General features: G+C 46.6%; 2 protein-coding genes across 2 annotated transcripts; one reads left to right on the top strand and one right to left on the bottom strand.

Annotated features, from left to right (window-relative positions):
- On the top strand, positions 1-3067 carry LOC135921720 (putative nuclease HARBI1). The gene is made up of 3 exons (XM_065456019.1): positions 1-636; positions 2332-2546; positions 2755-3067. Exons 1-3 carry the CDS (start codon positions 22-24, stop codon positions 3065-3067), a joined length of 1143 nt encoding a protein of 380 aa, XP_065312091.1. The 5' UTR covers positions 1-21.
- Positions 3068-4221: 1154 nt separating this feature from the next.
- LOC135921721 (uncharacterized) lies at positions 4222-6465 on the bottom strand. The gene is made up of 3 exons (XM_065456020.2): positions 6349-6465; positions 5094-5291; positions 4222-4673 (listed from the first exon to the last, which is right to left on the bottom strand). Exons 2-3 carry the CDS (start codon positions 5266-5268, stop codon positions 4222-4224), a joined length of 627 nt encoding a protein of 208 aa, XP_065312092.1. The 5' UTR covers positions 5269-5291; positions 6349-6465.
- Between the last annotated feature and the right edge of the window lie 7216 nt (positions 6466-13681).

The following is a 13681-nucleotide window of genomic DNA, read 5'->3' as shown; positions in this document are numbered from 1 at the left end:
TCAGTCTTCGAAGGCGTAAGCATGGCAGCGTTCCGCAGAGACGCAGCGTACTTCAGGAGACGCGGCCTTATGGAGAGACTGTCAGCCTTTCAGTTTGCGTGCAGAGCTTGTGATGCTGTATTCGGGGCTGCGTATGTTTTGCCCTGTGTACCAAGGCCATCGTTGTGCGACAGAGGAAACCCTATGGAATTCTATGAAGACGACATGTTTTTCGCACGATATCGTTTCACGAAGGGAACAGTCCGAGAACTACTGGCGTTTCTGCCGATTGAAGCCAACGACGACTATAGGGGACTACCGCTGCCACCAGTGCTGCAATTGTTGGTCACCTTGCGGTTTTACGGTGCTGGTACTTTCCAAATTGTCGCTGGAGACTTGGTAAACGTGTCGCAGCCTACAGTTTGTCGCATCGTGAAAAAAGTGACCCGGCTTATCGCCAGACATCTGTTCAGAGCGGTTGTTCGTTTCCCAGGAGCCTCCCAAATGTCCAGCGTGATGCGGGACTTTTACGAGATTGCTCACTTTCCCGGAGTGACCGGGTGTATTGATTGCACACATGTGAGAATCAAAGGCCCCGGTGGTGACGATGCTGAAGTGTACCGCAACCGCAAGGGTGTGTTTTCTGTGAATGTTCAGGTAAGTGCACTGCTTTTTGGCCGCAAGCGATTCATTGTAAGAATATAATAGTTTTGAGTCAACTAAACATGTGCTTCACAACAATTATTGTAGTATCAAAGTTTCGCGAGTAGGATGAATGTGCACTGCGCAGAAATATAAATGTGGAGGAAAAAGTACAGTAACCGGCGTTATGCAAGATTTTTTTCCGCGATACATTTCGTCAGCGTTTCCTCCGGCCCTATACACGGACGCCGTACATCGAGTGGCCGATAACAACGATCTCCGCGTTCCAGACGCGTCTGAGCCTGAGCATGATACATATGCTCTTTCGGCGGGGATAGTTCTCAGCTTGCTTTCGAGGTGCGATCGACCAGATAAATTTGCAACGATGAATGTCCCTCGATCCAGTGATGGCAGCGGCTACCTATTGGCGGCACGACGCAATTTCGAGACAGAAAAGGTTATCTCCCCTTGATACATCGGCGGACGCTCCGCGGGAAATACGAAATTATTGAGTGACATGCAGGTCACCGTGGTGAGGGTACAGCGTGGCGAACAGGCTATCGGCTTCGACAAAGCAGATACGGCGACGCGACGCCGCTTGCAGATGCTGTTTTGTGGTTGCTTGTGTTTATCGCGCGTTCGTTGTATGCACAAGCTCCCGCATGTATTTTCAAGTGGCGTCGTCCCGCCGATAGGTATCCACTGCCGCCACCGGACAGCTGGATGCGCGCCATTGCTAATTTATCTGGTCGGCCGCGGCTGGCGGATATCTTCACCTAAATAGTACATATCTTTTACGGAGGCCATGAGTAAACCTGAAAGGTAGCGATTACATGAATAAAGATTGTTTGCCTAATACCGCTCTACTTTCGAAGAGAACACTTTACATCAACACTGTTAATGCGACTACAAGTTTTTAATAATATTTCATGCCTTTGTCACGGTGCTCTAAAAGAAAACTAAAAAAAAATCATTCGCAAAGCTGACCATTAGAAGAAATGTAGGACATCGTAGGGGTGATGCGCAGAAAAAGATGTAAGCGTATGAGTTTAGTAGGAGCCGAACACTAATTTCTAAACACTCGTTATGTGCCTGTATGGGAATCACGCATAGCCCATATCTCCAAGAATTCCTGGCACCCGATGTTCTTCATAAAGAACTCGCACCCGGAAAAATGCTGGAAAAAGTTGGAAAAATGAGCACTTGCTCATTTTTCCAGCTTCACTACAAGAACCAAAGCGGTAAAGAAATTTATATCGCGAAGGTTACCGAGGTCATATATAGGCAAATGGAATTCTCAAACAGCTCTAAAGGAACAGCTTCACTATAGATAGGGCTGTGATTATTCGATGTCGCTCAAAGCTCTTGCCTTTATTTATGAAACTCCGTATATGCAAGCTAACACACAGCGCCTGTGTGTTACCTTTGACTTCTGTCCTCATTTGTTTTGTTAGTGCTACATTATTATAATAAATAGCTACCAATTTCATATGCTACCAGCTCAAATAGCTACCAATTTCCAATTATTTTTGCTCGCTGTAGTTAGTGTGGGAACTGCGAACGATATTGTAGAGATAGCCTAACTTCAAATATGTTAAATGTGCAACTATCTAAGGTTTTATACGTGATTTTATGTTCATTGGTGCATGATATATGATGGCGGTACTTCAAACTGTTGGTGTTTCTTATAATAGCGCAACATTCCTGCAGGTTGTGGGGGGCCCACAGCTACAGTTCTTCAACGTTGTTGCAAGCTGGCCAGGGTCTGTACATGACAGCCGGATATTTGACAACTCCCGGGTGCGAGTTCTTTACGAAGAACATCGGGTGCCAGGAATTCTTCTCGGAGATATGGACTATGCGTGTTTCCCATTCCTAATGACCCCCCTTGCAGACCCAGGTTCAGCAGATACTCCAGAAGGAAGGCAAGTAACTAAATCCAAATTCGCCCTAATGCAAAAGCTGCTTTTAAAATTAGAGTACGTTTGTTAACTGAATCAGAAAGCTAATCTACACTGCTATTCTCACAATATTGACGCAGCAAATACAAACAGAGGTATACTAATTAAATTGCTGATTGTGTTGAGCACGCACACTGTGCAAGTAAGCAATTGCATTATTTTTTTATTACAGGTACAACAAGGCCCACATCAAGACGCGCAACTCAGCGGAGAGGGCTTTTGGTGTTTGGAAACGACGCTTCCCATGCTTGGACATGAAACTGCAACACAAGCCATGCAGTGCTACAAGCATCATCACCGCTTGTGCAGCTCTACATAATTTGGCACTGTCTCTAAGAGAACCCGAGCCAGTCGAACCACCGGAGCATCATCCGTCAACCAGTCGATGCAGACGCATGGGACGAAACACCTGTGAAGAACATTTCCCACCTATTGATCGTGTGGCAGTCGATGTGTCCGGCATGCGGGCGCGGCAACTTGTTTAGACAGAAGCTTTTCCTGAAGTATGGTGCACGCTGTGACGATTTACAGAAACATGTGCTTAGTGCTACTATTTTTCGAAACATTTCGTAAACTTCATATAGTGCAGGCTAGGTGTGCCGCACATATTCACGGTATGAACTAGTCCAGCTCTCCACTCTCGTGCAGCAGGAAGATTATAAGTGCACCTTGCGTATGCAGCAAAGGGCATACGCTTCACTGCAGCTATTTCCGAACCTCCAGAAGCAAGCTGAGTAACAGTGCGTGGGATTGGATGAGAGAGAGAGAGGAAGGAAAACGAAGCACTTCGTTGGTCCTTCTTTCATTCTGTCCCACGCACCGTGTAATAACTGGCACAAATGAGCGTACTTTTGCTCAAGAAATAGTCGTATAATATATTTTATCTTTATTGCAGTAAAATTAAATCGAGAGAACAGGTAGTACACTGTACCATCCGCCAAGGTACCTCTGGTCAAGAAATGTAAAAACGAGTGATCTCCTCCAATAAAAAAATAGCATGAAAAGCTTCATTGACTTCAACGACCCAAACAACTCGGTAACAGCATAACAACAGGAGCCAACGTTCCGACAAGTGGACTTATATTTTTTCAAGGTGACATATGCTCTCTTGACACAGTGCACATAGGTATGGTGCTTTCAAAATGGACAGGGGGTTAGCAACAATCGAGAGTCTGTTAGCGGCGAGTTTGCAGAATTGAAAACATAGGTGTGCTACTGAATGTCTGTGGAGGAATGTAAGGTAGCGCCGTGGTGTTATCCGGTTCACGTGTCGCTGTAGGTTTCCCTTTTCGTGAAAGAGGCATGAACAACGCGGAGAGTGCAGGATTCTCTACTGTATAACTCCCCCCCCTCCCCGCAATTCTCTTTTTTTATATTTTCGTTTTGCTCATCGTCTTAAATTTACACCTACCGCGTTCCCCGTGTTTTCGCTGGATTGATTGCACTTCGGCACACGGCCTCGAAAGTAAGAACTGCGACGCAGGAGCGCATCTAGCCCACAGTAATTTCTGTGTGATTCGCGATCTGGCATGAAAGACTCGCGCCAGCACCTGCTTGCTCCCCTCTCCTCCCGAGGTAGCGGGAGTGCATCCCCCCCCCCCCCCCGTTTTCCTTGCACGGCACTCGCTTCACTCCACGTCTATTGCTCGCGTAACACCACCACTTTACGCAATTCTGCTTCTTTTCGCGCTTGCAAAATCTCCATATCTAATTTATGCTTTTCATTTATTTTTTTTAATACGTCATCGTGGTCCTCCTGCAAAATCCTCATTCGGAGTCCATGCTCCTCGCGCATTAAATTGACGCGAATGTCGTTTTCCTCCGAAAGTGTCTTTTCCAATAGCGCCATTCTGCTACTAGATGGTCTTGTAGTAGCAACTGGAATCTGCACAGCGTCGAGTGGCGCACTGTCTTTCCTGGTGGAGTTTGCGCCAGCACTGCAAGGAGCATGGGGTGGCTGGCTTGAGGCATCATTGGCTGCGCACGCACCAGGCATTTCATTTGAATCAGGAGGCTGCGGGGTGGTTGTGCCGTCATCTCCTGTTTCCATTACTGCATCTTGCAGCCGGCTGTCAGGATTGCTCAGCTCTTCTGTAAAGAAGTGGTAGCTAAGCGTAAGGATAAGGCAATAAAAATGAAATGTTCACCAAGCTGCACGTGTTTCAAAGCTCGTAATTCTCTATCTGGAAAGTGCGGCACATAATCATATGACAAGTGCTTGCATTCTAAATCACTAATCAAGAGATTTGCAGTTGATGTAATACTTGTGAAACATTCGGATGCGTACGTAAATATGGTACGAGTACCGGTTTTTGGTACACATTTTTTTTTAATTGAAAAGCAATTAGAACTAAAATACACTAGTCAGATAACAGAAGCAGCGTATGCGACATATGCCAGGCAAAATTGAGTGAATTTCTTTATGGTTTTTGCTCATCGCAACCACCTGACATTGGGCTCAGGAATGTGATGACTCAAATACGTAGTGACACAACGTAGGTATTACTGTACCGTAGTATTGCGAAACAGGCACGTCGTTGCCAGTAATCATCGGCTGTAGCAGCCGGATGACTGGTTCGCTTTGAACCGGCGGCAGGTACACTGCTCCGTCCGAGTCGTCGTCATTTCGTATTCTGGTGGCCATATGACTCGCAACAGCTCCCACCAAAACGGACGTTGTAGTCATGCCGGCAGGGGCTGGTCCTCCTCCTAAACACAAACGTGTTCTTTTAGTACAGATACACGTCATTATGGAATAAATCTTTACATGTTTGTGCGACTCATACATCAACGACATTGAGGTGCTATGAGGGGATCCTCACACCCTTCTGAACATAGAGTTTCCTACAAAAATTACTAGAGGGAACTCTGGCGCTAGTTTCCGCGGGAGCTGCAATGGGAGCGGCTGTACCAGCACGGGAATTATGTAAATACATGAATTTGCCTAAACTTCGTCCCTCTGGCCTCAAACGGCCTTGTGACTTTGTAAACACGTCATTTTCAGCAGTGTGCAGCGTAATAAATAATGAAATAAACATCATTAGAATCGTCCTACGGCAGGATTACAACACAGGGACTCTAGCACAAAAGCCTGATATTGAAACAATTAAGCCGCGGACGCATGTATCGACAAGCGAATGAAACACCCTCATGAATTTATCGTGGACACGCCAGTGCGTTGACAAGCTTGGCGCGTTTCGATATGGCCACCTGGACAAGCTCAATCGTTGCAATTAATAGCAATTCTACGCGTTCCCAGCGTCTTCTGCACTTCGAAGAATATTGAGTGCGCTGAAATATACAATAACATTTATATAGCGTAATATACAAAGCGACAAGAACGTCTGAATTCACAAGCACGAAGATCAGACAAATCCATGTACTTCCCATCATTCCCATGGTAGGACAACGACTGCAGTGCCAGAGTTCCCTCTAGTAATGTTTGTAGGAAACTCTATGCTTCCGAAGTCCCAGGGGCCTGCTATGCACCGTTTTAAATACACACAAGACTTCTCAAAAGCTTCACTATATCCTCTGCGAAGTTTTCATAACACCTGAAGTGTATACAACTCTACGACGCCATGCGTCCAACAGCGTGTTGCCTACGAACGCCGTCATACTGCCGCTTCAGGACTCCGACGCAGAACGCGTTGCTTGCCGGCGTTTGATACGTTCAATGAAGTCACCGTACAAAAGCTGTTGTGGATTTCCACTTTAAAAAAAATTATGCAATAACTGTGTAGTATATTGCTTTGAGAATGCTTACCTGTCTTCAAAATCTTCCGCTTCTCTTCTGACCTTTCTTCCTTCCACTTCTGTTTTAGGTTTCCCCAGCACTTCTTCAATTGTTTGAAGTCGCGCGCAGTTACGCCGTGCTGGGCGTTGTACTCCGTGCACAACCGTTTCCATGCTTGTGTCTTCGCACTCAGAGACGCGACATCTGTTTTATTGCACTCTATCCCTTTCTTGTACGTATTAACGCAGCTTATCAACATCGATTTTTCTTCTGCCGTGAATCGCGGCGCCGGTTTCCGAGAGGCATAGGACGCAACGTCGAGTTCTGACTCCATGCTTGCTTCTGTGCTTGCGGGAGCTGGTGTGGATTGGCTAGGATGCTAGAGACTATTTGCGCACGTTGAATTATACTTTCTCTGAGGTCATTTCTTTCTTTTCGAGTTTCTGGGTGGTCAAAACGCGCACTTCAAACGCTTTTTGGTTAGCGTAATTTTCTGTGACTACAGTAAAGATATTCTTCTCGAGTTAGTATTGTACTCTCGCTCCCAGATGCGCCGCACCGTGACTTGGCGACTTGACGAAGGAAGGCACCTGGTGCGTCTATGAAACGCAATGCTCGTCTCAGTCGCGTTCAAGTCAGGCGCTGCCTTATGGCGGACTTGATCAAGTCAAGTCGTGGCTTCAAGTTAAGGTGCGTTTATGAATACGAGGGTAACAGCCCTTGGTCGTCCCCCGTGGTTCTAGTAAAGAAGCCGAACGGCGGCTGGCGCTTCTGTGTCGATTTCAGAAGAGTCAATGCCGTCACGAAAAGAGACGTGCACCCTTTGCCGAGAATCGACTACATTCTTGATGTGCTGCAGGGATCCCGCTACTTCACGACATCGGACTTGACATCAGGCTACTGGCAAATCGGAATTAGAGAGGAGGATAAGCATAAAGCAGCATTTTCATGCGGGCGAGGACTCTATGAATTCGATGTCGTACCTTTTGGGCTGTGTAATGCTCCGGCTCCGTTTCAGAGGATGGTAAAGAAAGTGCTAAGTGGTTTCCTCTGGAAGGTATGCCTGGCGTACCTTGACGACAAAGTTATTTTCTCAAAGACAATGGCAGCCCACTTGGACAATCTGAAAAAGGTATTTGTTGCCCTCGAAGAAGCTAATTTGAGGCTAAAACCTGAGAAGTGTACCTTCGCCCGCGAGGAGATTAGGTACCTGGGAAACGTGATCACTGGAGACACTATAACCCGTGATCCACAAAAAATAGCTGCTATCGAGAAATTTCCGACACCAAAAAGTAAAAAGCAGGTGCAGAGCTTCCTCGGCATCTAACTATTACAGACGCTTTATTAAGGACTTCGCGCAGATTTCCCGGCCATTGACAACGTTAACTAAGAAAACGAAACTTTTGAATGGAATATGGCATGTGAGGAGGCTATGCGAACGCTCAAAGCCAAATTAACCATGGCCCCGGTGCTTCGTCAGTTCGAACCGGGCAAAGCAATTGAAATTCACACAGATGCCTGCGATTACGGAATCGGTGCGGTGCTCGTTCAGAAGGAGCGCTCCCAGGAACGCGTCGTTACCTACGCCAGTCGCCACCTAAACAAAGCTGAAAGCAACTACAGCATGACAGAGAAGGAGTGTCTCGCCGTCGTTTATGCCTGCAGACAGTTTCGCCCTTACATCTTCGGGTGCCACTTCACCGTAGTGACCGACCAGGCTTGTCTAGCTTGGCTGATGAGAGTCCAGCATCCAAATGGACAGCTCATGAGATGGTCGTTGCTGCTGCAGGAATATGACATGGCAATGAGGCACCGTCCAGGTTTGAAGAACGGCAACGCGGACGCGCTTTCCCGATTGCCCCATGAACCTCCGCCGACCAGCGAAGAAAACGCACTACCGCTACTTGCGCTGGATTATGTGGACGTCGGTGCAAAGCAGAGGAATGACACTTGGATCAGGCAGTTAATAGAGCATTTGGAGAATCCCGACAGGCCCGTCGCAAGAACAATGAAAAGAGCCGCGCGTTGTTTCCGGCTCATTGATGGAGTGCTGTACCGAAGAGCCAAGGGCTTCGACGAAGACCGCTCGGCGCTTGTTCTCCCGAAAAGCTTGAGGACTGACGTTTTAAGACATTGTCATGATGACATTACGGCAGGTCACCTCGGAGTTCGGCAGACTTGGGAGAAGGTGCGGAGCCGCTACCTCTGGCCGAAAATGTTTTCGCACGTAACAAAATATGTACCGACCTGCCCAGACTGCCAGGACGAGAAAACCAGCACCCGGCAAACCTATGGGTTTTCTACAACCTATCTCTCTGTGGGGCGGCCATTTGAGCAAACCGGCATGGACTTTCTGGGGCCATTTGTGAAGAGTAAAGGCGGCAATCACTATGTCCTTGTGATGACAGACTACCACACAAAATGGGTAGAAGCGGTCGCCTGCCCCGCTGCAACGGCCACTGAGGCAGCCCAAGCTTTTGTGGAGGAAGTGGTTCTGCGACAAGGAGCACCGGCGAAGATAATCACTGACCGGCGCAAGCATTTTCTCAGCAATTTGATCGAAGAAATATTCAAAGTAATGGGGAGTAACCACATCCCAACTACCGCCTACCATCCACAGACAAATGGCCTGTGCGAGCGGTTCAACCGCACGCTTGCAGAGATGCTCAGCATGTATGTTTCTGCAAACCACCGGGATTGGGACGAATTCCTTCCTTATGTTGTTTTCGGTTACAACTCTTCACAACAGGAGACAACCGGCTTCACTCCGTTTTTCTTGCTGCACGGCAAGAAAAACGCCCCCCCCCCCCCCTTGTACTGGCGACGGAAGCGGCGCCTCCGAATTCCTCAAACTGTTTGGGGATGCTTCTGGACTCTTTTGTGCGCTTTCTGTTTGTAGACGCCGCTAGTTCGTCTAAAGCCCAACGGATGTATCTGTAGTTTTCTGTACATCTTTACTTTTCTTTGGGTCATAATTCTTCAGGCAAGCGGCTGTCGTCAAGTTCAAACTCGGCGAAGTCCGCCAACGATTAGCTGTGAGGATTTGAATCTGTGCGGCCTGATTGGCCCTGCTCAACGAAGAGTTGGTATTGGTGATCTGTTTGCTCTCGGGCGGGATGTTGTGACGTTTCCCGAGGGTCCCAGGGCAGTTCGCGCCGGAGACAACGAGGGACGAGGTCGCAGCGAGTGCTGCTGAGATGTCGCAGTTATGAATTGTACAAGTGCGTAAATGCTCATATTCGGTTAACCCAAGTTCAAATAAATCAAATCAGGAAATGTCTACGGATCTCCAGTGTGCTCGCTTCATCTCTCCGGCGCGGAAGAAGTAGCGGACAACTTTTTACGCTATAATATTTACGAAAAAGACAACGATGCATAAACAAGATGGCTGCCGAGAACAATTCCACCTCTACAAGTCAAATCGTCTTCTGACTCGCGTCACTCTTGCTTACGGCGTAACAGCGTATTAACCAAAACATTTCTGCTAAGTTAGACATGAAAGAAAACTTTGACGAAAACATGTGGCGAAGTTCCACGTAGACGGGAGGAATATTTCAGTCATAAAACAAACTCAGTGAAGTCACCATCTCACTTCACAGTTTTCAGTGGCTGTCATTCATAGTTTCCATAGGCCTTTTTGTCATCTCCGATATAACGCGTAGAGAATAGCGGCCATTCACTCAGTTGAGCAGCCGACGATTCCTCTAAATAAGAATGCGACTTCTCGCGTCAGGTAGCCGTCAAAGGACCGGCACCGCTTCGGTGATTTTATCCAAACTGTGACAAGAAAAGTGATTTTTTTTTTATGTGATGTAGAAAGATGAAAAGGGGGAGTAAAGTTGCCGCCAAGTCAGTTGCAATGCCGGGGAGAGCACTTTCCTACATCGCGTAAAGCGCTCCAGGCACCTCTACCAGTGACATTAACGCGTCAATAAAGAAAGTCGCGAAGCAGATGACGTCACTTCTTAGTTGCTGTCGAAGTAATATTCTTGCCCTCTTTAATGGTAAAATCAATGGCAGACATGATTATGCATGATTGAACAATCGCTCTCTAATTTTCTGCGAAAGTTATTGCAGGTTTCGGTCGTTTTTTTAAGTCAATTAAGCAAATTCGTTCTTGCATCAAGACATGCGCGACACGGCGCGCTAGGCTCATCGCGCGATGACCCCAACGAAGAAGAGCGCGCCTAATAGGTTTCTCGGTATGCACTACACCAAAGTGCTGTGAGACTAAAATAAAACTGCCCCAGCCTAATAAATAGCGCGAGAAATGACTGCATTTTTACCCTCACCACTTATAAGAAAATACTAGGTGATTTATGTGGTGAGAAGCTCGTTTCTGTTCATGCACATTGCCTAAGCAGGCTGTTCGCAAGCTGTGGAGGAAACAAGCGGGACAATGCGCCAGTAAGTGAGGCGCGCTTCCCCACCAAGCCACCTCGATCGCCTGCGTTTGGTAACGTTTAAGGTCTTTAGTAACGTGTACTCGCACCAAAGCCAGAGCGGCGCGCTACAGCTCTAGCAGACGACGTCCCCTAGGTGCATGTGCGCCTGCGCCCGCTTCGCTTCGATGCGCCGGAAGCACTGGCGCCCCGCGGAGCGCAACCACGGTGAGCCGTGTTCACCCTAAGAGTGGACGAGCCTGTACAAAAGGGAATGCGCTAGAGGACAAGCAAAAAACGCCCATCTGGGTGTTTTTTTTGTTCGTTTGTTTGTTTACAATGGACGAGCGCTGGCGTCTAGGATGAAGCTTGGTGTGCGGACGCCCATATGTTACTTCTTGTTGAATCAACAGTTCAACAGTGCCGCAATGAAGTTCCAGAAGTTACCGGGCCATCTATATTCTCTTGATTTCGGGTATAGCGTAGAAAAATTTTGCAGCAGAAGCAACTGCGGCTTGTTGGCGTTGCAAAGCGGGATTTCAATGCCCTAGTAATTTGTCTTGTATGCATCAATGACTTCGCAACTCTTCGATGTCTTGGTTACACTTCCTTTCATAATGTACAAGAATGCGACGAAGAAAAGACTGTGCCAGAAGCCAATTATTCCTGTTTGCGTCTGGCTGAGTTTCGTTTACGCTGAAACTGCTGTTGCACATGGATCCGACCTACAAGAAACCACCAATAAATTATTTATCCGCGCTATTTCCGCTTCTTTGGTCATAAATAGCAGATAGGTAAGGGAAAGCATTTTAACGAAGATCTAAGTTGCGCGTAAAGCACTGTTTAAACCACAATTTCACAACAGTGCCACATACCATTTGCCGATAAGATTCAGGTGGCCATTGGCGGAAATTCGTCGTCATAAAAAGGTCAAGCGAACATCTATGCATGACAAGAGTGAAGCCATGGCGCCGAATATCGAGGTATCCAAGCCACTCTTGGAAAGTATTATTGTGAATTATCTCAATTTTTCTGAATTTTGAATTCTCATTGTAATTACGTTAAGCTTAACCGTCATAGACTGATATCAAGAAAAAGTAGGGGCGATTGTGGCACATATATGCCACATTCTGCACGGCGCATGCATTGTTTTGTAAAGAAAAATACCAGTAGGCGAATAAAAATACGAATGCCAATAAATGTATGTGAGGAAGGAAGTATGGCACCAAAAAAAAAGAAAAAAAAACACACGACAGGAACTGACACCGATACAAACAACCACAGGCTAGCTGAAAACTTATATCTGTTCAGTTTACGTATTCTTTTGTTTGTTTTTGTGCTTTTGTATGTCTGAAAACACCATTTCAGTTGTGCTAAGATTTTATTTTATGACATTTTTGCTTAATTTCTCATTGTGTTATCCTGTTTTATTTTCTTTCTTTTTTTCTCCTTACATATGCGATGTTAGCGCCTTTCCTCTCTAATGCTTTGTGTGCCCTGAGGGCACAATAATAAATAGATAAATAAATAAATAAATCTAGCTTTCCTATTCAAAGCATAACAACTCAGCAGAGCGAATACCAACGGATGGTAGTAACACGGCGTGGTTGCTTGGTGGCTATGGTGTTGGGTTGCTAAGCGCAAGGTCGCGGGATCGAATCCCGGCGTTGGCGGCGGCATTTCGATTCCGACGCCATGCGAGAACGCCCGTGTACTTAGATTTAGGCGCACGTTAAAGAACCTAAGGTGGTCCAAATTATTTCGGAGCGCCCGCCCCTAATACGGCGTGCTTTTGGCACGTAAAACCCCATATTAACGTGACAGCGTTAAGGAGCTCGTGTCGCAGAAAAACCGGTGTTGTCGGTGTCGGCGTAGGCGGCGTTGGCCGTGAGCGATAAATCCCAGCAGGCACTTCATGAATAAAAAACAACTTGCAAGATGGGCTGGGTGGGAATCGAACCAGGGCCTCCGGAGTGTGAGACGGAGACGCTACCACTGAGCCACGAGTTTTTTTTTTATTTATTGCCTGTTTTGTACTTCTATATCAAACAACAAATGACATTTGAGAAAACAAGAAAAATTTGCAAGTTTTCAGCACCAAGTGTCAGCCTTATAGGGCTGACTATTTTAGAATTCTTTGAGCGCGGTCAAGGGTTCCACCCTTGACAGCCACGCAGGTACACAATCTTGTGCTTTATGAATTTCCACAAATCTCGACATGCATTTGGGAAAAGCATTCGTGCAGGCCGAGCATCCGGGTCGCAGTGATACCCCGCCATACGGGCGCGCCATAGACAGTGACGGCCAACTAGCATAATAAGGTCGAATGGCAGTCCATCATCGTTTTCTATAGATAAATATCTAATACCCTGTGGATCTAAAGGAAAGTCTTTTTTGATAGTCCTCTGAAGTACATCCCAAAAGAAGACACCCGCCCAACAATCTAGAAATACATGATCTATAGTTTCTGGTTTCTTACAGATCAAGCAATGCGAGCCCCAGGGTAAGCAAAACCCACGTTCTTCTAAAAAGGTTTTGACATTCAACGTACCCGTGTGAAGCTTAAAAAAGAAAGACTTGTTCTCTGGCGCTACTTGCATTCTTGTCACCCGCTTAAGCACGTCTTGCCCTTGACCTCCACTGTATATGGCCCTGTACATTGGTACAGGGAGAACTACATCGCATACATCTTTGTACAATGTTTTACGTTTCACTGAAAAAAGGTACTCATTTGAACATCTAACGGACAAAAACCGTACACTCAAAATAACTTCTTTAAGAAATCCACAAACAGGACCGCTCATATTGTCTGTGCAGACTACATAGCCAGGTAACGCACTCCTTAGCCTCACTTGGCACACCGTGCGCAAGAAAGGATCGCTGAAGTCGCGGAAAAATAAAAACCGGTTTACTACCTGTCGTATAAAAAGGTGCGTCATTCGCAAACCTCCGTCTTTAACTCGCCTGAACAAATTCGTTCG

This window comes from Dermacentor albipictus, chromosome 8, assembly GCF_038994185.2.
Source record: "Dermacentor albipictus isolate Rhodes 1998 colony chromosome 8, USDA_Dalb.pri_finalv2, whole genome shotgun sequence".
NCBI classification, from domain to species: Eukaryota; Metazoa; Arthropoda; class Arachnida; order Ixodida; family Ixodidae; genus Dermacentor; species Dermacentor albipictus.
The sequence above is the reverse complement of the archived record's forward strand: the minus strand, read 5'-3'. Positions and strand labels throughout refer to the sequence as shown.

Coding starts and splice junctions, on each gene's coding strand:
- LOC135921720 (XM_065456019.1), top strand. CDS start 22: ATGGCAGCGTTCCGCAGAGACGCAGCGTACTTCAGGAGACGCGGCCTT. Junction 637..2,331: donor TGTTTTCTGTGAATGTTCAG/GTAAGTGCACTG, acceptor ACATTCCTGCAG/GTTGTGGGGGGCCCACAGCT. Junction 2,547..2,754: donor GCAGATACTCCAGAAGGAAG/GCAAGTAACTAA, acceptor TTTTTATTACAG/GTACAACAAGGCCCACATCA.
- LOC135921721 (XM_065456020.2), bottom strand. CDS start 5,268: ATGACTACAACGTCCGTTTTGGTGGGAGCTGTTGCGAGTCATATGGCC. Junction 4,674..5,093: donor GCCTGTTTCGCAATACTACG/GTACAGTAATAC, acceptor ACTTCTTTACAG/AAGAGCTGAGCAATCCTGAC.